The 25,811-nt window shown below is 32.9% G+C and overlaps 2 protein-coding genes across 4 annotated transcripts; one reads left to right on the top strand and one right to left on the bottom strand.

The window, feature by feature from the left end:
* Positions 1 to 1,476: 1,476 nt before the first annotated feature.
* LOC107904166 (acyl-CoA-binding domain-containing protein 4) lies at positions 1,477 to 7,932 on the top strand. 3 transcript variants are annotated; one of them, XR_001686145.2, is made up of 15 exons: positions 1,477 to 1,721; positions 2,906 to 3,037; positions 3,247 to 3,324; positions 3,429 to 3,548; positions 3,680 to 3,746; positions 3,881 to 3,942; positions 4,110 to 4,249; positions 4,333 to 4,459; positions 5,295 to 5,409; positions 5,481 to 5,569; positions 6,109 to 6,192; positions 6,310 to 6,630; positions 6,919 to 6,978; positions 7,085 to 7,307; positions 7,687 to 7,932. XR_001686145.2 is itself a non-coding variant. In XM_016830437.2 (14 exons), the coding sequence occupies exons 2-14, from the start codon at positions 2,906 to 2,908 to the stop codon at positions 7,250 to 7,252; spliced, it is 1,563 nt and encodes a 520-aa protein (XP_016685926.1). In that variant the 5' UTR covers positions 1,477 to 1,721; the 3' UTR covers positions 7,253 to 7,616. The 3 variants fall into 3 exon arrangements, 2 of the variants coding, with proteins under 2 accessions (XP_016685926.1, XP_016685927.1); XM_016830437.2 differs by lacking the exon at positions 7,687 to 7,932 and having other exon boundaries at positions 7,085 to 7,616; XM_016830438.2 differs by lacking the exons at positions 1,477 to 1,721; positions 7,687 to 7,932 and adding an exon at positions 1,729 to 1,931 and having other exon boundaries at positions 7,085 to 7,616.
* A 2,039-nt stretch (positions 7,933 to 9,971) lies between these two features.
* Positions 9,972 to 13,500, bottom strand: LOC107904165 (NAC domain-containing protein 53). Its single transcript, XM_016830436.2, has 6 exons — positions 13,148 to 13,500; positions 12,411 to 12,688; positions 12,127 to 12,321; positions 10,997 to 11,602; positions 10,794 to 10,908; positions 9,972 to 10,679 (listed from the first exon to the last, which is right to left on the bottom strand). The coding sequence occupies exons 1-6, from the start codon at positions 13,308 to 13,310 to the stop codon at positions 10,261 to 10,263; spliced, it is 1,776 nt and encodes a 591-aa protein (XP_016685925.2). The 5' UTR covers positions 13,311 to 13,500; the 3' UTR covers positions 9,972 to 10,260.
* Between the last annotated feature and the right edge of the window lie 12,311 nt (positions 13,501 to 25,811).

The following is a 25,811-nucleotide window of genomic DNA, read 5'->3' on the forward strand; positions in this document are numbered from 1 at the left end:
TTTGATTTAATTGTGCATATTTAAAGCAATGAATACATACATTTATTTTCATATTAGATTAATATAGTGTATGCAATATATCAACGCAAAATGATGTTAATTTGATAGTATTATCAATAATTTGTGAAAATTAAATCAAACCAAAATTTCATGTATAACATTGCACATCAAATCAAAGTTCATATATAATTTTGATATTTATCCCTTATTTAAAACATTTCAATTTGACTGAAAACAACAAATTGAGGAACAAATGTAACTAAAAATATTAGAGTTAAATTAACAAAAAAAAATGTTAATGTTAAGGAATGAATTTAACATTAACCCTTTAAAATTTGTTACTTTTTAATTGAAAATGATTTTAAATTTATTTGTATATTTCTATAACGCTTAATATATCATTTGATATTTAAGTTTGATATTTTTTTCTAATATATGTTATTTGTGGTTTTTTTTATCTATATTTAACAAAAGTTGTACATTTTTAATATAGAAGGTAACAATGTTAATTTTTTAGTGTTTATTTTGAAGGTTTTAGAATTAATGAAAATTCATAATTAACTAATAATATAAACTATAAACTTTCTTCAAATCAACCTTAAAGTCTAAAAAAAGAATAGCCGTCGTAATTAACAAATTAAGAATAAAATTAAACAAATTCACAATTAATACTAAATTTGTTTTGTTAATAAAATCATGAAAATTTGAACCTAATAATATTAATAATTAAATTTTATCAAATGAACACTATCACCTCAATTGAACATTAAATGGTAGGATAAAGTAAACCCAAGTTATTAAGCTATTAGTAAATTTATGTTTTGGTCACTTACTTCAAAAAATTACAAAATAGTCTTGAACTATTCAAAAGTTTTTATTTATGTCACTAGCTATTAAGTTTTTTTCTTAGATAAAAGTAAGGCTAGCAAGCTTTAAGCGATGATACGATGGATCAGAACCTATCGACAAATAGAAGAACATATCTTAGATCCAAGTCGATCTAACAATCAGTGTCGAAGATCAAAGAAGAAAATTGTTTTGATTTTGATTCGTCAAATTCATGACATTCAAAGTTATTTCATGAAAAATTTTGAATTGTAGAAGAGAAGAGAAATGAGAGCTTTTGATTGATACAGACAGTGTGAACAAAAAAGGCCGTGCAACAATGATTTTAATAGCTCAGTGACTCAAATGAAATCTTTTGAATAATTCAATGACTATTTTGTAACTTTTTGAAGTTAAGTGGTGAAAACGTAAATTTACTAATAGATAAGCGACCTTGGGTGTAGTTTACCTAAAAGATTAAAATAATTATAAGTATCAAAATGTATAATTTTTATCAAATATAAATATTATATTGAAAAATACAAATATAAAATTGAACAAACATTAAATTATAAATTAATTTAAATATTTTTTTAGTGCGTACGGTACGTGACAACTGGGAAGCTTTAAAGAGACGATTCGAGCTTTACGCAGACAAAAAATACACGTAGGCACAAAAACGAAAAAGAAAAAAAAAACTGTTCACCTGGGACTTAGAGATTTAGATCTTAACGGCTGGTGTTCGATTCTTCGTCTTATGGCATAATCAACACCGTCTGATCTCTTCCCACATGCGCCTCCATCCTCCGATCTCATATTCCTAATCAGCTTCTCAGATCCAATTCTCCGAAATCAACGGTTCTAAACTCATTTCCCTTTAATTTTGCACAATTCAGGTAATTTTAATTTTGTTTCTTTCGTTTTGAGCATTTTACGCTCTAGATTTTTATTCGAATTTGAATGTTAATGATTTAGATCTCCGGTACGAATGTGGAATTTGGTGAACTCTGTTTGTTTGCTGAGAAAAATGGAAGGAATTTGAATTTTGTTTGTTTCCAAGGAAATGGGAGTGTGTTGACTTGTTTAAGTGAAACAACTTTTATCAGGTTGATTTGAGTGGAGAGATGCGAATTAATGTATTTGTTGATTTTCCTGCCTTTTCTCTGCTACCAAACAGCAGGATAGAATACTGAAATATCCAATAATAGCTGAATTTTAAAACGAGTATTTAATTTAGCTTGAATCTAGAATTGGCTATTGTTTTGCGTTTTATAGAGTTCATTTACAACAATTTTGTACATGTTTTTTGCCTTCGAAAACTATAGGTTGGTCGATTTCAAATAGTTTGACAAAATTCTGTGACTTAATGGATAGAATTCAGTTGAAGAATTACGAAGAATTATATTGATCAAATTGTTTTTGAACAAAATAACTATCATACTTCAATGTTTTCTGTATTAGATTGATGCTTGTTAATAGATAATCGTCGCTGGAGTTCTGAACTACATGATCAAGTTTGACAAATGTAGTTATCCCAACTAAAATGTTTTCATCCTATGTTAACAAGTAGATACTGTTAGCTATATGTGTAGTTGTCTATAAAATTTGTATCTTTATATAGTGGATTTCTTTGCGTGTTCTTTAAGTTCATCTTTATTGGTCCTGTTTTGAGTGACTTGCTTCATCTGTCCTTTCAGTGAGCCATTCGTTTCTTTTTCAATTAAAAATGATACAAGTAGCATTCTCTATAAGTTTCTCCATATCGAAACTTTTTACTGGATTAAATGATGGTGCGTCTGATATTTAAAGTCTCTGCTGTATCTCTCAAGTCTTAAGACTGAGGTTTTGTTTAGATCTTGAATTCCAAAGGGAAAGGGAAGTGGGTTTTAAAATTTCTCTAGAATTTTGATTCCTTTGCATTTTTCTGCTGTCACACCAAACATTTGTATAAAGGATTATAGTTTATAGATTTCTATCTTGCTCCTAAACTTCCACTCCACTGGCTTTTTCTAAAAACTTATTTGTGACTTGTGTACGTCTTGGTTGTATATGTTTTGCAACTGAATATCTTGATTGACAGATGAACAGCTGTGTTATGGGAGCAGAAGAGATTAAAAAGGACATGGATATCACCAGCTGGCCTTCAGATTTGGCATATGAGCAGTGGGTAGCACTCCCGGTTTCTGGCGCACGACCATCAGCTCGATACAAGGTATTTTCTTTAAATTGTGTAGCTTGCACAAGATCATATTGGTTGTGTCATTTTATGCATTCTCTCTTGTTTGGACTTTTTGATCATGTTTGTTAATCATTAATAAGGCTGCTATAATATTAAATTTTCTTTGAAGCACTTATCCATTTCTGCTTTTTCTATATTCGGTGGTAGACTGCTTACCATGTTTTTTTGTCTTATCACTGTAGCATGCTGCCGCTGTAGCTGATGAGAATTTATACATCACTGGAGGCAGTCGTAATGGTCGATACCTGTCTGATATTCAGGTTTTCTTGCATGACCTTGGTTCATACATTTTTTTTTTGGTACAATTAGTTCATATATTTAGCTACTTTCTTATTTGTAATGTTCTCTTTGGCTTCTTTTTCAGGCATTTGATCTTAGAAGCTTGACATGGTCTAGTCTGAAACTGGAGATTGATCCTAGTGCTGATAAATCAGAAGACAGTGGCTTACAGGAAGTTCTTCCAGGCATTTCTGATCACAGTATGGTAGGACATAAGATGCAGCATACCTACAGATATAATTCTTTTTTGCCTAACTAAACTCCTCTCACTTATGCAGTGATTCTATACAACTTTGAACAAGCTCCTGAAATAAATATTTAGTTATTTTGTTTCAGATTAAATGGGAAAATAAACTTCTTCTTCTTGGTGGGCATTCTAAGAAATCTTCCGATGCAATGATAGGTTTGTATTTCTGAGGGTCATTTGGTACAATTACAGCAGTAAAAGTTTATGAATCCAATATTCTGTTTAATGGTTTATGACAAATGAACTTTTGTACATATGGAAACTAATGATAGTTAATGCACTCCTTGTAGTGCATTTTATCAATCTGGAGACGCATGTCTGTGGTGTCATGGAGACCTCAGGAAAAATTCCGGTAACTCACTTTTTACAGCTTTTATTTAATATATTTTACAATTTCCCTTTTCTCTATGCTTTCTCATTTATCTTATTCTTTCCTCTGATCTATAGTTTTCAGTTATGCGTTCCTTTAGATGTATAGAGTTCATTTCTCTTATTGGTTTGTTGTGTTATATGTTCCAGGTAGCACGTGGGGGTCATTCTGTCACACTGGTGGGTTCTAAACTGATAGTGTTTGGTGGAGAAGACAGGAGCAGGAAATTGCTGAATGATGTACATGCTCTCGATTTACAGACAATGACTTGGAGTGTAGTCGAGGCAACGTAAGCATCTTTTCTGCTTTTAAATGCTGGTTATTATTCACAAGTTTAGAAGTAGCCTGCATCACTTCCTTGTATTTTGATAGGCAGACACCCCCAGCTCCAAGATTTGATCACTCAGCTGCAGTGCACTCAGAGCGTTACCTTTTGATTTTTGGTGGTTGTTCACATTCAATATTCTTCAATGATCTTCATGTGTTGGACTTACACACTGTAAGTTTTGGAATCATTTTTGTCTTTGTGTTTTTTTTTTTTTTGGTATGAGTTGAATGCCATTATTTGTCATATTTTATTTCTTTAGTAACTGCTCACATTTTCCATGATAAGCAGTGTGTGCCAAAGGCTTATCAAACAAGTTTATAACTAGCATGGCCTCCTGAAATCATAAAGTGTTGCTTTGACATAGCTGAAAATAGTAAATATGAGTGCTTATTTTCATGTGTGCACATTTGTGCTTGTTGAAGTGTACAAAGAACTCTTCCAAGTTCTCCATAAAGCAGGGTCTAGCCTAAACTTGTCAGATTGTCTATGTAAATTGTACAACCGTTGCTAAAACTTTTTTAATTATTACCACTATGTTGACCTTTTGTTGCCCCAACTCTTCGTTTTTCTTGAAATATCCACGTCCAATTCCCTTGTTTGATGCATATCCTGACATATGGGGATATGATTTTTCGAGGACTCTTCAAATGTTAGAAAGCTTGGATAAATTTAAACATACACATTTTAGACACGTACATTTGTCCGATGCTCACATTTGAGTAACAAAGTATCTTTTTTTTTCATAAAAAGAAACTGGAGATTTTCTTACCATTTCATTTCATTCAAAATAATCAATTCCCTATAAAGCATAGTGTCTTCCTTGGCAATTAGTATGAATTCTGATTTGATCATTCTTTCCTTCCTAGAAAATCTGAACTGCTGAAGTTGGAGCAGACTTCATAATGATAATAAGCTAGAGATACAGTTATTCTAATATCATAGTACTTTTATGCTTATCTAGTCTGAATGGTATAATTGATTGGAGTTGGACTTGGACTGCATGCAGATGGAGTGGTCCCAACCACAAGTTCAGGGTGATTTGGTGAGTCCTAGGGCTGGTCATGCTGGTATTTCCATTGATGAAATGTGGTATATTGTCGGTGGCGGAGATAACAACAATGGTTCGTATGATCTTTCATGCAGTGTTATTTATGTTGGGATTTCATGTGCTAATTCGTTTTTTTCTTTTCAGGTTGCCCAGAGACTCTTGCCTTAAATATGTCCAAGTTAGTTTGGTCCACTCTGACCACTTTGAAGGAGAGGCATCCACTTGCTAGTGAGGTTACTACTCTGCCTTAATTTACATGTTTATGTGTGATTTCTAAACTTCTACTTCGAAATTTTTTTTTGGTATTTGGCTGCGGATTTAGTTTTTTCCTTACTAACTTTTGGTGATAGTCCATACCACAGTCTGAAAGCTGAGGAAAGCTGAATCTCCATATCTAACATGTGTTGTTTTATGATAATCATCAACTGGCTTGTTTTGAAGAAGCTCTATCAGACTGAAATATCATCTAATATATTGTTTTCATTATCATTGGCAAAGAAGCATATCATTGCAATTACCAGTTTTTTACATCTTATGCTTCCAATTTCTAATCTAAATGATGACTTTGTTTATGACTGAATTTCCGTAGGAAACATTAATTTATTGTTTTCATGAACATTGTCAAAGAAGCATATGCAATTTATCCAAGATTTTGTCTCATGCTTCAATTTCTAATCTAAATGATTTGACTTTGTTCATGACTGAATTTTGGTAGTAAACATTTTAGATTTTTTCTATAAGTGATCTGACCTAATTGTCAATCAAAATGCAGGGCCTAAGTATTTGCTCAGCTATAATTGATGGAGGGAAGTATTTGGTTGCATTTGGTGGATACAATGGGAAATATAATAATGAGGTACATTTTGACACAGTAGTTTACACGAAATCATTTTATTGTATGTGCTAATGCTGAATCTGTCATTATGCATCACTTTACCTTTTCCCTGATATTTTAATGGTCATCTGTTAATAGGTTTTTGTTATGAAACTCAAACCAAGAGACTTATCTCATCCGAAGATTTTCCAGTCCCCAGCAGCAGCTGCAGCAGCGGCTTCTGTGACTGCTGCATATGCCTTGGCAAAGTCTGAAAAATTGGATTTTCCACAAATAATAGATCTGAACTTTAATGGAGTTGAAAACAATGTTCCTAAAAAGGATATCAACCTTGAAATTAATGCAATTAAAGAAGAGAAGGTGGTGTTGGAGTCGTCAATTGATGAAGCCAGGGCTGAAAACTCTAGGCTGAGAGAGAAGATTGATGAATTAAAAAGCAATCATACTGAATTGTCAAAGGTATGCTCTCGAAATGACTCAAAAAGGTCTTTTCTATATTGCTCTGGCTCTTCATATTTCTTGAAATACCAATGTCCGGCACTTGTGTTCAGTGTATATATGGACATAGGTAGGGGGTATGACTAAATACATTTAAAAAAAGAAAAAGAAAAAACTTGGAAAAAAAATTAAACATACACGCGTCAAATGCATACCTCTGTTTGACACTTACACCTGAGCCAGAGTAACATATATTATTAAGGATCAGTTTAAAGTTTTTGTTATATTTAATTTCATTCTGTTTAACAGGAACTCCAATCTGTCCAAAGTCAACTGATATCGGAGAGATCAAGATGCTTTAAACTTGAGGTTTGCCGATTTTCATATTTACACATCATTTGATTTGATTTTAGCTTTTCTATTATTCCTTTTCAGCCTCGCAGACTCAAGATCTAACTCATGGTTATGTATTCAGGCTCAAATTGCAGAACTACAGAAGATGTTGGAATCATTAGAGTCCATAGAAAACGAAGTGCAAATACTTAGGAGACAAAAGTCCGCACTGGAGCAGGAGATGGAGGTTTCATCTACCCAGCAACAAGGTTCAGGTGGTGTTTGGCGGTGGATAGCCGGGGGCACATAGAAGTTGCATATTTTTCATACCATCATTGCTACGGTATCTCCGAAGCAATGGCTAGGTAAGTTCCAATCCCACTGATATCAGAGAGTGCAATCTACTCGAATATCACTTAGATTGTACATGCGGTTTACATTTGTTTCGTTACTTTTCTTAATAAGTGTTTGTGAGCTTTCGAGTTTGACCATTAAAATTTTCTCGAAGCTATAGAATCTGAAGTTGTTAAAATTGTACTTTCCGTTGTCGGTTGTGTCAGCTCTTCTTTTAATTTTCAAGTCTTTTTATTCCATATCCTGTGAACCAGTATACTCGCGCATGTTTTCATATTTGATTGATCATATTATACCAAATCTTGACATTTTCCCCTGCATATGTAACGAATCTTTTGCCCCTTTGTGATCATAAATTTACAAAATCAATGTTGTCTTTTCCGGAAACAGATTTCAATAGCCTCAATATAACTTGAAGACAATAACGCCCTTTGCATTCTTTTGGCTTGATCTGACATGGATGATTGCCAGTAAACTGGCTTATTTTGACTTGTATTGTCATCTCCGTATTCTTTTGTGTTTGTTTATTTTGTCATTGTATTTTATATTTATATAGTTTTTGGCACAATAATAATATATATAAAAGATTTCGGGATCCTGTATTTTTCTTATGTCACGTTCTAATTATTATTTTCACTGTATCTCGTGCTTTCTTTTCATGAAAATCGTGTCGTATAATATTTTCAGATTATATATTGGACTTTAACGAGTGCTTCATTTCTTGAAATAGTAACTTATATAGTTCACTGATCTAGTGATAAATTGGTGTGAGTTTCAAATCAATTAACATGAGATCCATGTTTATAAACCTTTTTTTCATTGTAATGCATTTGTTTTAAATATTTGTTTCACGTTGTCAATAAATAACCAAAATTTGAAATATAATTGTGAAAATTTTAGGAAACCGATTTCAATAATTTTCCAAATTATAACCAACTGGAAAGAACGAGTCTATTTTACCCCTATTTCTTTGAAAATTATTGTTTAGTTTCTCTCTACGGCTATCATTATAAAATGTATTACTTTTTTTAACCCATGGTTCTACTGTGTTCTACTATTTTATGAAAATTTGAAAATACTAAACGAAAATTTAAATTTAAATGGTTTCTTATCCACTTATTATAGCGATATCATCATCCAAAGTTGTATCCCATTTAAATAGGAATATTTTTTGAAAAAAATATTTAGTACATTGTCTACATGCAAAATTGAGATGATGACAAATATCTTATAAAATATAATAAAATATTTAAAAATAAATATAGTTAAATTAAACACATGACAAATTTTTAAAGTTTATTTATAGGATTAAAAATGTACATCGTACCAAATACTACCCTATATTTTTCAGCTAATTTTGAATAACAATATTAATTAAATATTCAAATTTGTTTAATATTCTCTTGAATGATATTCTCTTTCTTTCTTTACCTCATAATTTTTGAAAATTCTAAAAAAAAAATTAATTAGACACCCAATATTTTTCTAAATTTTTTTTAAAAAAAATTAATTAAACCACTTACTTGGATCTACCGCTGTTTGTTGACATATGAATTTATTAATTTAATTCTAAAAAACAAAATATAAGATTAAGGAGGATTGAAATATATGAATAGATATCATATCTAAATATGTGATTCGCATAAATAGTCAATAGAGCGAATGAGATTACAAATCAAATTTAAAGCGAACTCAAATAGGAATGTATTAACAATTCACAACAGAATTTATTATAAATAATCTAAAATGTAATTTTTTTAAAAAGAAAAAGAAAAAGAAAATCTAAATCTGAGTTTAAAAACCATTCATCCAAAATTTTAAACTTTAGCAAAGCCATTATGTAACTCAAATCAAGGACAGTACAACCTTTTATTTTGGGACACAATCTGAGGACAAATTCAATATTGGACAACTCATTTATGAGTTGTCATAAAAGGACAACTTAAAAATATTATAGGTACAAAAGTCATGTATGGGTGGCGGCTTTCTTGGATATACCATTCAGCTTTCCTAAACTGTAAGTTGTTGGCAACATATATAAATGTTAATTAATGGCAGTCACCTTTAAACAACTCCATACTAACCTCTACATGGATTATTATGTTAACATTCCCTTTTTAGGTAATCATGTCCAATCTCTCATTTCTTTTAAGTAATCATGTCCACACATTCAAACAAACAGAAAACAGAAGAAAAAAATGAAAAAATAGAAAAACAAATAAATTTGAAGTGTGATTGATTAGAAGGAAAAGTGAAAGGAAAAAAAAATATTTTCCATCTTAATGGATAAAATTCAATTCTTCCAATTTCAAATTAGAATGATGAAAAAGAGAAAAATAAGGGAAATGTGTTCGGATTCAAAATTATACATTCTATTTTCATTTTTTTCTATTTTTCAATTAATGGAAATATAATATAATTTTCTTTCCATTTTTCACACCAAAGAATGGAAAATCATGTTTTCCATCCCTTCAATTTTCCAACCTTCCAATTTTCTTTTCACTCTACCAAAAGAAGCCTTAAAAACCCTCCGAATACATGAAAAACTTCAACAAAATTGAACCTATATCGAATAACATACCCAAATGCCCATACTCGACACTCGCACCATATCCAAGTAACAATACTAATGAGCATCTTAGACATATACACTGAAAAAAAAAGTAACTAGAGAATGAAGCAACCAAGCAATTGTTGTATAATAGCTTACAAACCCAGAACTTTATTGTCCATTATGATGTACCTTACAACTTTATAGGGTGAACCATTCTTGAAGGACTGTAATGAGAAGATAAATCTATATAGCTTATGATTTCTGTTTCGGCAATCATCATAAAAATAAAAAAAGAAAAAAGAAGGAACAAAATAAATGAGGAAACATTGCCTGGTCTACCATCCTAGTCAACCTATAGTGGTAACTAATATATTACCCAACATTTGTAATCAGTTCATGTGTGGAGTGAATCATAGCCCATACCTCGTGCAAAAGCAGGCCCCAATCTTTACACTCACAGAAATAATTAGGACCGAAAATAACATCAAGAAGAACCATCCTCTTGCCGAAACAGGCCCTGTCTTGCCGGATAGTCGGCTAGCCATCGGCAGAAAACTGGAAGAGTCTATATCACCTTGTGGCAAGCTAAAAGAGAGAACAATGTTGAGATTCCCATTTTTGCCATATGACCAGTCCAACAGGTTGCCAGAAGAAGTTGTGTCTGTTATTCTTATCATGCCAGCCATAACATGAACAGAACTGGAAGCATGTGACGCCGAATTTAGCTTGATCGCAGCATCTTTTGGAGGGAACTCTGAGGCAAATGCAGGAGGAGCAGGGAGGCTACCCAACATGTGACTAGCCCGTTTCATAAATGGATACTTGGTACCTATATCATAAAGAATGCACCAAAAGTGAGCTCAAACAAATACAGATACGTCAAAATATAACTTCAATAAAATGGCATTAAGAACTAGGCAATTCCAATTTCCAAATATCTTACCAAGATCAAATTCTGTGGCCTCCAGCTCTTGCTTTGAAGAGGATGCATCACTATTGCCATGTTCTTCAACATGTTCACTAGCATTAAGGTCTTGTTCAGTTCCTTCATTTGTATGCTGTTATCAAGAAATGAACTAATTAGAAAAAAGAAAAAATTCTCTGCATGTATTAAGAAACAAATGAAGACAGGAAAGAACTATGCACCGTTTCAGTAAGAGGTTCTAGGCCAGAAACAGGAATCTCACTTCCCACAATTTCATCATAATCAAAGGCCAAAGACTGATCATCAGCATCATCGAATGAAAGATACTCATTGATGTCAAAAAGTTCAGATTCTGGGTAAATGGGGTTTGAAAAATCATTAGCTTCCAAGAAAAGTTCATCATTGGTTGGAAGATAACTAGTAAGATCCAGGTATGGGTCTCCAAGCACATAGTTCGCAGAAGTGATGTTTTCAATTGGTTCGAGCACATATTCATCCTTAACTGGTTTTCCATTTGTAGCTATCAGATTTTGCTCAGGTGAATCAGCGACTACAAGCTCATGATGTGGCTTTGAATCACCTTCAGTGGCATGCATGCGAATAGGCTTCTGATAATCTTCTTTGAACTCCATTGAATGTTCACCACAGTTGCTTGATTCGCCATAATAGAAACTGGAAGGGAGGAATGCATTCTCATGCATACTGTTTCGTGGGTTTTGATCGTCTTCACTGAACTCCCTTGAATTTTCCACATGGTTGCTTGATTCCCCACAATAGCCGTTCAACGGAAGGATATTGTTTTCAGATGGATTGCCAACGTCAAGATTCTGTCAAGAAGCAACAATTTTCAGAACTCTAATCATTCATCTAGCAATAAAACCAACTCATCCGTAGCAAGAGTCTCTGATCAAGGACAAATGAAATTTATAACTGTATGAAAGATGTCTGAAAGATTTCATAAGCATGCCAAGCCTTACGAGTGAATCTGGTTGGAGGAATTTACCCACAGCAGTGATATGACTCCAAGAGCAAACATCATTAAATGTCAAATTGGTCACAAAGAAAGCCTAGAAAAAGTTAAGCTTCAAGACACCCAACCCAATCAAAACAGAAAAATACAACTCACACCAGCACAAACTAAGCAGTACTTTTCTTAAAAATCAGACATTCTCATTCACCAAAAGATGAACAATATTTGAGAATATAAAAGAAAGGCATTAATCAAGTCATTATTATTTTCGATTAAATTGCAAGTCATCACGCCAAAAAGTCACTCAAACTTCAATACACAACATAAAACACAGAAAAAGTCGAGCTTCCAAGCACAAAACAAGCCAAAAACATTACACACCTGATCAATATCATTCACTTCAACAAAAGCATCTTCGTTGGCAGCCTCTTCATGGGCAGATGCATCTTGTTGACCAGGCACAAAAACTGCCTCATCATCCTCCCATTCTTCTTCAATAAAAGGGGCCCCATACTGCTCCCCATTCTTTGGCCCAGACCCGCTCTTCTGAAACACCCTACACAATACAAAAGCGTCCTTCCAGCCCCAATAACCAAACATTAATCCCCGAACAAACATCAAAGCTCAAAACACAAAAATACTACAACATATATTATAATCTTTACCTGTTGAATTCCACCTTTCTCCAATGTCTCATCAGTAAGACGGTACTCATGCATTACCCAGTTAGTCCTTTCGCCACGTGGGGCACGACCTTTATGGTAAACAAGAGTTTTCTTCATGCCAACCACTCTTTCCCTAAAGCGAATTGCACGGTCCTTTCCAGTTGTCTTCCAGTAGCCTCTCTCAGTTGCCCTATTGGTCCTCGACCCATTTCCATATTTCTTGTCCAGTGCACTGAAAAAGTACCACTCCAAGTCCCTGCTCTTCAGCTTTGACTTATCTATTAAGAAGAAAATCTTGATTTACAACTTTAAAAAAAAAACAACTCACCCTAAATTCTAGTTATACATAAAAGATAAATTTAAACTAGATATAGTCGGAAAGTTTTTTTTTTAAAAAACCCAATTTCAAGAATTGAAGAAAAAAACCCTAAAAAGGCTTTAAAGCGTGTCTTCAAAAGCTTTAAAGCAAATATGTAAATTTTAACCTAAATTAGTAAGTTAAATTTATAATTAACCAAGTACCGATATCCCAATTTATAGAACTTAAAATTAAAAGAGCTAAAACAAGCATCTTCAACAATCAAACCTAAAGACCAAAATTAAAAGAAAACCCAGTTTCACAACTTAAAATTTAGGTCAAGGCTTAAAAAAAAACCCAAAATTCAAGAATGAAACAAAAAATTTGACCAAGCCAAACAAAATAAAATCAAACCGAAAGGGGAAAAAAAAGAAAATACCAGGGAGATCCCAAGGCTCGGATCTATAAATATCGATAACAGAAATGGCATCAAAGGAAGGCCTGTTCAAGATTTTCCGTTTTAGATAGTAACGAACGAGTTCTTCGTCGGTGGGGTGGAACCGGAAGCCGGGAGCTAACGAGGTTGCTGAGTCACGACCCATCAAGTCACCAATAGTGAATGGAATAAACAAAAATCCAGGATTTTTGAAGAATTGGGGTTTTTTTTTTTTGACCGGGGGGGGGGGACTTTTTTGGTGTTAGAAGGAAGCTGTTTTTTTTCTCTTTTTGTCTTTTTAATTGAAGTGAGACGAAGGCTTTACTTAGCCGTGTTAGTTTGTAGAAAGCTCAGATCTTTCAAGAAAAGGAGATGGGAAGTATGATAAAATTACCAAATGTTTTAATTGAATATTCACTGACAGTGCAACACGTGGACTTTAAAGGGATGATAACGTAATCCCATCCGTCAGTTGTTTTGAGACGGTTAAAAAAAATCTGAAATGACAATACCATACATTGTGCTTTCTTTTTGGACAGAAATGACAAAATAATAATAATTAATATTTTTATTATGCCTGTCAATATGATCTGCCTTTAAATATAATATATAATAAATAATTAAAAGTTAAAGTTTAAAATTAATTAATGGAAAACAGTAAAATATATCTTATTTTCATGTTGGTGTTAGAAGTCAACAATATTATTAGTAATTAAATTATATCGCACTCATGATGTAAATAAATAAAAATATTTTATATTAAAAAATATATTTATAAAATTATTTCAACGAATCATTATTGTTAAATTTGTAAAAAAATTTCATATAATTTTGTTGATTTTGTGTTCGATTCATGATAATATTTTTAATTATTTTATTTGAAGATTATATGAGAGTATGAAATAACAAAAATATTATTATAACAATATTAATTATCCTTTAAAATAAGAATATTTTAATATAGATATACAATTAATAAAGGTAATAAAACGTACATAATAAAATCAAAATATATAAAAAATCAAAATAAAGGTTGAAAAATAAATTTATTGTTTTACTAATCTAATTATCATGAGTTTAAATGTTATTATATACATATTTTTTATTATTTTTAAAATTAAAAATTAAATTATACTCAAATAAAATAAATTATTTAAATACGAAAATATATTTTTATAATTTTTTAATAAGAATTATTAAGTGAAAATGTAGGGTTTGAAATTAGGTGTATTAACGTGAGTTCCAAGGAGTGTGCAGATGGGCACATAACTCTTCAAACCTCACTAAAACATTCCTTTATTTGTTTCCTTATGAGATATTGGAATGATAAAGTTACTCCAGTGGGATACAAATGAGTGTCACCGACTCAAAACCACGTGGAACGGCTCCGAACGTAACTGGCTAACGGCTGAAGCTTCTAGATTTTTATTTTATTACCTACTTAATATCCATCACTGGTAAGGATCGCAAATGGTAAACTTACTCAAAACTCAGATTATCTGATTAATTTGGTAATATTGTAAGAGTTAAATTATATTTTGTTTATTTAAATTATGAGTAAATTAGTTTTTGTTTTTTAGATAAAAAATTAATTAGTTTATGTTAATAATTAATTTAAGCGACAAAATAATTCTATAGTTACTTATGGTATATCATGTGTACCTAGTTTTGTCATATGTAGATTGGTTTTTTAACTGTAGGAATAAATAAAAAATTTTAAAAGAAAAACTAATCTGCTCTTTAGTCTAACGCACAGAGACTAATTTGTCAATTTTTTCAGTAGATAGAACAAAATGTTCAAGAATCTTTATAATACTTTTATAATTTAAATTCAAAAGTTGACTTGAAATTGAGAGGCTTTTATCAAAAGTAAAATGTTCAAAATGGGAATTAACTCTCGAAAAATATTTTAAAAAATTATCAAATAATGTTCTAAAAATATAAAAATAAAAACAAATGAACCAAACTCACTCAAATATAATCTCAAAATGTTTATATAATCTTTGATTTGGATAATCAAAATATAAACGAAAAAAGAGAACTTGTACGTTGCTGTAAAAGAAAAAAGTATGATGTGAGCTGATGAGGAAGAAGGAGAAGAATAGGAAGAATAGAAGGAAGAAGAAGGAGTATCAGAGAGAGAAGAGAGAAAAGAGGTTGAGAAAATAGTACTGAAAAACCTTCATAACAAATCCAGCACACACAAGGGTGCTAAAAAGAAAGAAAATAACAGTCATTACAGTTGTCGTTCGATTACAAGGCTGACATCAAAATGCCCCGTTTTATTAACCAAACCCTTCACCCCAAAACTCAGCATTTTCATTAAAGTACCCCTCCCGAAAATGTGTCGTTTTTGCAACATAATTAACTCAATAGACTAAACAAAATTAAACTGAATTTAACTACTTTTTAACCCATAATTATATGCCATAACAATACTCCCTCTCTTAAGCAGATCCTTGTCCTCAATGATCGAAGGCAGGATATTGCTTTTGAAATTCTATCCAGGCTTCCCAAGTGGAATCCTCGGGGAAGGTGTCCGCCCATTCCACTAACAACTCAGTGACAATGTAATTCCCTTTTTTGACCATTCTTCTGTCAAGGATCCTTGCTGGCTCTTTCAGGATCGATCCATCTATTCCAACAGGTGGCAATGTGGGTGAGTGTATGGCTGAACCAACATGTTTCTTTAGTTGAGACACATGGAATGTAGTGTAATACCCTAAAAATTTTTACAGTAAGATATTATTTTTGATATAGTAAGGAAATAAAGTGACAAAAAGGAGAATTTTGAGTTATGACAACATTGGGAAGTATATTATGACATATTAATTCAAGAAAGGATTAAATTGCAAAAGTGAGAAAAGATTTGTTACCCAATAGTAAATACTCAAAATTTGAGGGGTTAAAATATAAATATGAAAAAGTTGAAGGATCAATAGTGTAAATATTTTAAGGGTGGAATAATCTAGAAACTAAGGAAAATGGATGAATTGGGACCAAATTGAATAGATGAAGAATTATGAAAGACTAAATCTAAATTTTACCAATTTAAGTGATGACTCAAGGATGAAATTTTAGAAGATCTAAAGGGAAAAATGGTTAATTAGAAGAGAGATAAATCTAGAAAATAATGATAATGTTGGAGATATTTTGGATTAAATAAATAAATAAATATTAGTTTATTATATTTTGATTTGTTTTTTTTTCTTAATAATATTTTATTATTTTATTTAGTGTATATATATATGTGGAAAGAAAGATGGAAGCCACCATCCCACCATTTTTCCATGCATCAACGTGAGAAGAAGAGAGAAAGAAAGAAAGTTTTGCTTTCTTTACAATTTGGTCCTCTCACCAAAAATTCACCATTTTCACTTAGAACTCAAAGAAATTTCCATGGCCACCAAGAGAGAAAATTGATAAGGACACTATGGGGAGCTAGAATATCAAGTTAGATTCAAGAAATAGAGGCTGGAGGAGAGAGAAAATCAAGTTAAAGATTGAAATCAATAGAGCAAGGTAAGAACATAAAGATTTCAATACATTTTTTAGTTTGATATTATTGAAAAAGTATAAAATTGATGTTAATGTAGGGTTTTATTATATAAGTTTCTATGTTCTTGATATGTTAGTGAAGAAAAATAAGAGACAGTGATGGGAAATACTATAGAGAAAGGGAATAAGGGTGTTATAAATTTAGTAATCAATATTTTGCACTAAAACAGTTTTAGACAGAAACAGTAGGTTAACTTTGAAAAATCACCATAAATCCTGAAAATTTAATTAGAGGATGAAAAAAATATTTAATTAAATTTTATTGAGTCTAGTTTCTCATAGAAGAAACGGTGTAATCAATGAAATTGTAAATTATGAGATATAATAAATTTTGTGAGAAAAGGTCAGAATGAATTCAGGTTCCATTGTTCTGACTTTGGAAAATCATTAAAAATTGTACAAAAATTATTATGAGTTATAATTTATATTCTTAGAATCATTAATAAGTATATTTTCAAAATAAACAAACAAGAACATCATCCAAATTCTTTACAATGAGATAATTAATTTTTAGTGAAGAATGGTCGAAACTGTCAGACAGCAGAATAGGGACGACTTTAAAGAATAAAATGTACTTATTGGCTAAACAAAAAATTATGAAAATTTTATGGTAATAATATACGTGAGTCTAGTTTCAGATAAAATTTACGTATCTCAATTCTAAGTTCTGTAGCCTAATATATAATTAATTTAGTTACTATAACTCAAGTGAACAGCTTGTTATGAGTAAACAAGTAAATAGTGGTAATATATATATCAAGGATGTGGAATGGAGTGGAGGAGGAGGAAAAATAATATATGTGAATATTCAGCTAATATGAGTTTATTTTAAAATAGCTAATTTACATGTTTTAGGTTCAGGGACTAAATTGAATAAAAGTAAAATTTTAAGGGTAATTTTGTAAAAATGTCAAAATGACTAAATTGCATGAAATGAATTGTTTTATCATTTAAATTAATAAATTGAATGAAATATTAATTTAGATCAAGATTTGGGTGGAAATTCGAGAAAAATAGAAAATTACTAAAATGTCCCTGAATTTTGATATTTCTGCAATTTAGCCCGGTAAGTTTGTGTAACTTGAATTATATTCTTAAATGCTTGAAATGTTTGTTATTTATGTGAATATAATTTGAATTTTCATTGTATGAAAATTGATGAAACATTGATATATTTGATAAAAAGGGGAAGAAATCTCGGTTGAGTGGAAGGAAAATTCGATGGATCTCTGAAAAGGAATTGAAGGTAAAAAGGATCTAGCCCGGACGGGTGATCCTATCCTGATATAGCCCTCTTGAAGAATATGTGGAAAATGGATTTAGCCCAGACGGGCAATTCGAATTAGGGTCTGAATTTAGCCTGGACTGGTAATTCAGATCCAAGCTCATTAGAGTAATTGTCATTGCAGTGGATTTAGCCTGGATTGGTAATCCCACTGTAAAAAATGAGGTTTGTGGGAGTGTGCTCTCTGAATTGGAAAATGTGCGCACATGAATATGAATTGACAGACCCGAATTTGTACACGAAAGTGTACCCTTGAAAATCCATCGAAATTGCAAGAAATTCAACGAGATAAAAATGGAAAATGATAAGTACTTAAAATCATGAAATTAAACTTGAAATACATGGAAATGATAATTATTTGATATACTAAAATATGGCATGGAAAATGCATGTATGTGAAACTTGCCTAATAATTATGCATATTCAAGATTATGAACTGCTACTGGAATAAATATACATTGAACTTATAAAAAAATATGGTACATGAAATATTGTCTTAATGAATTGAATAATTTATATTTAAGAAGAAACAACGAGAAAATGATATGTATCATGACATGTAAATATGAAACTATCTTTGATACGTTGATACAGGGATAAATTTAAGTGAGACATGGCGAGAAAATAAGTTTGTCAATATTAAAGTACGCTAACCAATGTTGTTGCTTGAAGTTTAGGCAAGTGTCAAATTACTGTTGAATGGTAATATGTTTAATTATAAGGTGCATTGGAATGGTAAGTGCTTAGATGAAAATATAATTGAGCTTATGAAAGAGTGAAAAGGTTTCATGCAATTTCTTAAGAAAAGATTTGTTATGTGATACGCCCGTATGAACCCAGAACCTAATTCGGAAATAAATAAAAAAAATTCTAAAATCTATATATATATTTAGGATTCTACGAAAAATTCCCTATGATTCCGATCTAATCCCAGTAGGTTCCTAATAACTGTTTTGGGCCTCAAGAGCCCAATAGAGGGACGTTATGATTATTTTCAGAATATGAATAATAAATGATTCAGAATAATTGAAAATGTTCAGTAAACTTTGGTAATGCCTCGTGCCCTATTCTGACAACGGATACGGGTAGGGGATGTTACATGTAGGGTAAATTTTTGCTCTTTCAAGTAATTTCAGTCTGTAGGCCACCTGACCGATTTTAGCTTCGATAGGATAAGGACTATAGAACCTAGGAGAAAGCTTCTGATTTCGCATCTTCCTTAATGAATTTGTAAGGTTGGAGTTTCAGGTATACTAGGTCCCCAACTTCAAACGACTTATCTGATCTTTTCTTGTCTGTTAACTGCTTCATTCGTTCTTGAGCTTGTTTCAAGTGGAACTTAAGGAGCTTCCTTAAAGTTTCCCTATGTTGAAGTGTTCTATCCACCTTGGCTACTGCGGAAGACCCTGGCAGGTATAGTAAGTGAATGTGAGGCTCCTAACCATAGAGGGTTGTGTAAGGAATGGTGTTGATAGTCGAGTGGTGTGCGGTGTTATACCACCACTCTGCCAAAGGTAGCCAATGAACCCATTCTGAAAGTTTCTCACCGGTCATGCATCGCAAATAACCCTCAAGGCACTGATTGAGAACTTCTATTTGCCCATCTATTTGGGGATGGTATGCAATAGAGAGGTACAGTCGAGTGCCAAGTAGTTTGTATAGTTCTTGCCAAAATCTGCTAAGGAATATCTTGTCTCTGTCAGATACGATGGACTCTGGAATTTCATGGAGCTTGTACACTTGATCCAAGTAAAGTTGAGCTACACTCGTAACAGTAAAAGGGTGCGCCAAGGCCAAAAAATGAGCATGTTTGGTTAATCTATCAACTATTACCAAGATGGTACATTTACCTTTGGATAAAGGGAGACCTTCTACAAAGTCCATACTGACAGCAGCCCATGCTCGATCAGGTATTGGCAAGGGTTGCAATAATTCAGGGAATGCAGCATTGTCACTCTTGTACTATTGACAAGTTGTGTATTCTTGAACCCATTTCTTGATATCCCTCTATAACCCTTTCTAGTACAGTAAGCTAGTTATGCGATGCCTAGTAGCATGCACTCCTAAATGGCCACCAATGGCCTCACTGTGGAACAACTCGAAAATGGCCTTCCTGAGTTCTGTGTTGTGGCCGACCATCACTTTCCCTTTTCTCTTAAGAAACATTCCATCCCATGAGTACTTAGGATGGGACTGAGGATTTTGTAGCAATTCATTGGACAACTTCTGTATCTTCACATCTTCTAATCCAGCCTGTATAATCTTATCCCAGAGCTTTGACCATGTAATTGACACCTCCCCCAAACATTGGTGAATTTGACCATCTGGCAGATGAGTTCTTTTAGATAAAGCATCAGCCACCGTGTTCTGAGACCCCTTTCGATAAACAATAGAGTAGTTGTACCCCAACATTTTGGACACTCACTTCTGTTGATATGGGGTAATGGTTTGTTGCTCAGAGAGGAACCTTAGGCTTTGGTGGTTTGTCTTGATAATAAATTGTCTCCCACAAGGTACGAGTGCCACTTCTTAACAACTAGCAACACAGCGAACATTTCCTTATCATATATGGACAAGGCTTGGTGTTTAACTCCTAAGGCTATACTAAAAAATGCCACTAGTATTTCTTTTTGTTGTAACACAGCTCCAATGCTATTACCACATGCATCTGTCTCCACATAGAAGGGCTCATAAAAATCTAGGACAGCTAGTACTGGTGCCTTGCAAATAGCTTCCTTAAAGCCTTGAAAAGTTGTTTGTGTGGATTCCATCCAATGCCACTGATGATCTTTCTTCAATAGTGAGGTAAGTGGTTAAGCAATGGCTCCATACCCTCAGATGAATCTCCTATAATAGCCAGATAGCCTCCAAAACCCTTTAAGTCCTTTGATTTTCTTAGGTATAAGCCAAGAGAGAACTCCTTCTATCTTCAATGAGTCCATCCTGACAGTCCTAGTTGTAATAACATGGCCTAGATACTCAACCTGAGTAATAGCAAAACTACATTTAGTTTTCTTAGCATATAGTTGGTTATCCGTTAGCAGTTGTAAAATTTCTTCCAAATGTCTCAGGTGATCAGTTCAATCCTTAGAATAGACTACGATGTCATAAAAAAAACTAGGACAAATTTCTTCAGAATTGGCTTAAAAACAGTATTCATCAAAGCTTGAAAACTGGATGGGGCATTTGTTAGGCCAAATGGAATAACTAAGAATTCATAGTGACCCTTATGAGTTCTAAATGATGTCTTGTGGACATCTTTTTCCCATATCCTAATTTGGTGATATTTTGACCTCAAATCCAACTTAGAAAAAAAAATAGCTTGACTAAGCTCATCCAACAGTTCCTCAATAATAGGAATAGAAAACTTATTTTTGATGGTCATGTTGTTGAGCTGTTTATAGTCCACGCACAATCGCCAACTCTCATATTTCTTCTTTACCATTACAATAGGTGATGCAAAAGAACTATTGTTGTCCATTATAATCCCTTTCTGCAACATTTCTTGCACTAGTTTTTCAATTCCATTCTTCTGAATAGTAGGATATCTGTACGGTCTTACCTTGACCACTCGTGACTCATCCAGTAAGGGGATCCGATGGTCCTGAAGTCTAGCAGGTGGTAAACTTGAAGGTACTTGGAAAACATCATCGAAAGCAGCTAACAACTTGAGTAACATTGGATTGTCAAGAGACACTGGTAGGGTTAGTGCTGTCTATTGACTAAAAGATAACAACATAGGCTGATGATCATAGCTCAATATTTTGAAACATTTAGCTACTTGGTTGTCTGATAATAATTGAAGGCTGCCAGGAACAACCCCTTGTAAGATATGGTTTTTTCCCTGATGTTTGAACTACATAGTAAAGGAAGAGAAATTCCATATGATGGATCCTAGAGATAAGAGCCACTGAATTCCCAACACTAGATCACATCCCTTCACAGGTAAAAAGTAAAAATCAGTATTGAATGTAGATCCTTGAGCTTCTCACTAGACATTTTTGCATACTCCTTGTGTAGACAATCGAACTCTATTAGCCACCATAACTCTCAATGCAACAGTCTGCTCAGTAGGTAAGTTCAGTCTTTTCACTAACTTAGAATCCATAAAATTATGTGTGCTACCAGAATCCACAAGAATGATTACTTATGTTTGGCTGATGTGAGCTAAAAGCCTCATTGTATTGTGCCATTAAGAGCCATGCAAAGCATGCAGAGAAAGTATAGACGAATTGACCTCAGGTTCCTACTTCCCTTGTTTTTATTGTTCCTTGCAATCTTAAAACTCATTTGTTTCAGGACTCTTAGGTTCAGCTTCACCATCAGAAAAAACTTCAATCACCAGTTGATATAGTTGGGATTTGTGGCATTTGTGTCCTAAAGTATATTTGGAAGCACACCAGAAACAGAGCCCTTTTCTTCTTCTGTCATCCATTTCTGCCCGGGACAATGATTTCACAGGGCCTTTAGGACCCCCTGTAGTGCTAAAAGTAGATAATGCTTGGATGGGTTTAGCATTTGGCAAGAAGGGTCTGATTTGTCCCCTAACCTCCCACTATATGTCGTTCTTTTCATAGGCCCTAAGATAATGCTCTCCACCCTACGAGCTAAACGAATTCCATCTACTAGGGATGGAGGTGGAAACAACCGCAAGTATTACCCTATTTCTAGCTTGAGATTACTAACAAACACACTAATCGCATGCTCTTCAGTTAGATCTATTTGGTTGAGCAAACTAACAAATGTATCATGGAATTGAGTCACTGACCCTTGTTGCTTAAGAGTAACGAGCTCAAACATAGGATCTAGCAGTGTGTCTGAGCTAAACCTGTCCCTCAGTTCACGGGCATAAACCTCTTATGGTAGTTGTTGCAACCCACCATGTAACAGCCCATTTTTAATAAAATCAGAACAGTAGTTTGGAGACCACAAATTTGAGGTCAAAATTTTTTTTATTTTAATATTATTTTATAGTATATGGTATGATAGGAATGTTGTATGAAAATTTTGTTGAGAAATTTTACCGATTATACGTCTAATTTGTTAAAAAAAACTAAATTGAAAAAGGTGCAAAACTTGTTAATTAAAAGAAATAATGATTAAATAGCTCAAAGGGTAAATGAGGAAGGGCTTTAGGCATAAATATGCCTAAAGTAATTGGTTGGGCAGCATAGGCTTAAAAATAGGACAAAAATTGTGTGAAATAAGGGCAAAATTGGAAATTTGGCCAAATAAAAATAAACAAATGAAATTAAAGAAACTCTAGACATTTATTTATCATTTTTAGCTCAAAAAATATACATTGAAAAGGGTTTAAGCTGGTTTTTTCCAATTCTTGCTTCATGTAAGTTAAATCCTCACCCGTTTCTTGAAAATTTTATGTTTTTGTCTTTGTTACAATTAGGTCCAAGTAACCTTTACCTTGGTTTTTGATTTTATTGAAAATTTTGGAAGTTACCATTGATGAGTTCATATGATCTAAGTTATTAGATGATGAAATTGAGGTGTTGATGGGTATTTTAAAGTGTTATATTAAAGAAATTTGAAGAAAACATGATTTAGGGATTAAATTGGAAAGATGTTGAATTTATGGAAAATTTTGAATTTTATGGAATACATGGATTGTTATTTTTTTATATATGAGAAATTCGGCTAGGCTTGGAATAAAGATTAAATTGCATGAATTTTATTTTCCGAGCCTAGGGATGAGGTTGGAATTAATTAAAAGTATAGGGGCAAAATGGTGCTTTTGCCTAAAATGTGAATTTGATTGAATTGAATATGAATTTCATTAAATTGGGTTAAATTTACTCGTATAGATCTAGATAGACCTAGTACGAAATTGGATCTAGAAAAACAAAAAGTATTTGATTATTAGATTTTCGTATGCGAACAAGTGTTAAGGTAAGTTCGTGTAACTAAATTTTGTACATTTATATGTATGAATTAAATGTTGTATATGTGAATGTTAAATTGTGTAATTTATATGTTTATGAAATTAATCATAAATTTGAAAATGCTCGATAAATATGAAATCTCGTTTGAATACATGAAATTCGATTGGATACAGGGCTCCCGTACTAGTTTTGGTCTTGCATATGTTGCGGACACACCATAACTCGAAAGAGCATCCCGTTATTAGCTCTTATGAGCTTCTCGTTAAATGGTTCTTGCGAACTTCCTATTATAGCTCTTCGGAACATCACGATAGGTTGTGATCCTACATGAGTTGTGGACACACCTTAGCTCTTATGAGCTTTCTGATTATGGCTCTTCGTGAGCTTCCCGTTAATTGCCTCTTTGTGAGCTTCCCGTTAATTGGCTCTTTGTGAGCTTCTCAATATGGCTCGCTTGAACTTCTCGATATATGGCTATCCGAAGCTTCCCGTTAATGGCTCTTCAGAGCTACCCGTTATAGTCTCGTGTAAGCTACCTGAATATAACTCTTATGAGCTTCGTGTTATACTGCCCGGATAAGCTTCCGGTTTATGTGATTTTACAAGCACTTCCGAATACGAGTTGATGGATTTATTGTATTGTACACTTCGTGTGTACTGTCTATGTATCCATCGATATTTTAAATTATTCAACGGGTAACGTTCCGGTAAGGGATAATATGAATTCAAGATGAAATACTATGAGAATACTTGTTATGCAAAAAGTATGATATGTACATGTTCCTTGGAAACTTGAAATGATAAATGATATGTACATGTTCCTTGGAAACTTGAAATGATAAACACATGTATGTGGAAATGAGACATTGATGAGCTCATCTATATTCCTTGGCACTAATATGAATTATGTAACTAACATGTTTGATGAGGATGTTTGGGTGTTTAGGTTATTGATTACATTGAATTGGATGTATTATTTATGTTTTTTCTTAATGAGTATGAATGGTAAGTTAAATTCCGTTATACGAACTTACTATGCATTAAATACTTACTCAGTTTTTCTTTCCTCTGTTTTTATAGTACTCGGAAGCTCATGAAGGTTTTAAACTTGGCCGGAGTCACATCACACTATCCCTCGGACTTCTCGGTATATGAAACAAGCTAACTTTTAGTATAATGACATGTATAGACTAAAATAGGCCAAATGATGATGTATTTTGGTTATAACTAGCCGTTGGAATGGCTAGTGTTAAGCATATTTTGATGTAATTATACAAGGCCTTAACAAGTTTGATGTGTGGTGAAATGATGATATGGTAGGAAGTATACAAACCTATTGGTGAATGGTTTTTTATTTCATAATTGATAGTATGCCTATAAGCATAAATGTGTTTTTGGTAAGTTTAAACACTTGAATATATGAGATAATATGTCATGCATAAATTTTGGTATTGGCATTGATTTGAGGGTTACGGCTTGTGAATGTGTTTGAATAATGTTGTAGGTGGAAGGTAAATGGGGTGAGAAAAGTGGCCTTGAAAATTTCCTATTTTTGGTCCACATGGGCAGAGACACGGGCGTGTGTCTTAGCCGTGTGTGACACACCTAAGAAAAATTTTAAAATTTTACGAAAAATTCTCTGAGTTTTCGGTTTAGTCTTGACTTGTTTCTAACGCGTATTTTGGGTCTCGAGGGTCTATTTAAGGGACAATATGAATGAATATAATTGATATCGATTATGAATAGTAAATGACATGAATTAACTGCATTTGTTTTGGTAATGTTTCATAACCCTGTTCTAGCGACGGACATGGGTTAGGGGTGCTACACATGTCCCTGGACAAAGAAATGTTGCCAGTCCAAGGCCTTGCCTTCAAGATGGAGCATGACTACCTTCACCTTAGCCTCGTCTCTGACACACTCCGAT

This window comes from Gossypium hirsutum, chromosome D05, assembly GCF_007990345.1.
Source record: "Gossypium hirsutum isolate 1008001.06 chromosome D05, Gossypium_hirsutum_v2.1, whole genome shotgun sequence".
NCBI lineage: Eukaryota > Viridiplantae > Streptophyta > Magnoliopsida > Malvales > Malvaceae > Gossypium > Gossypium hirsutum.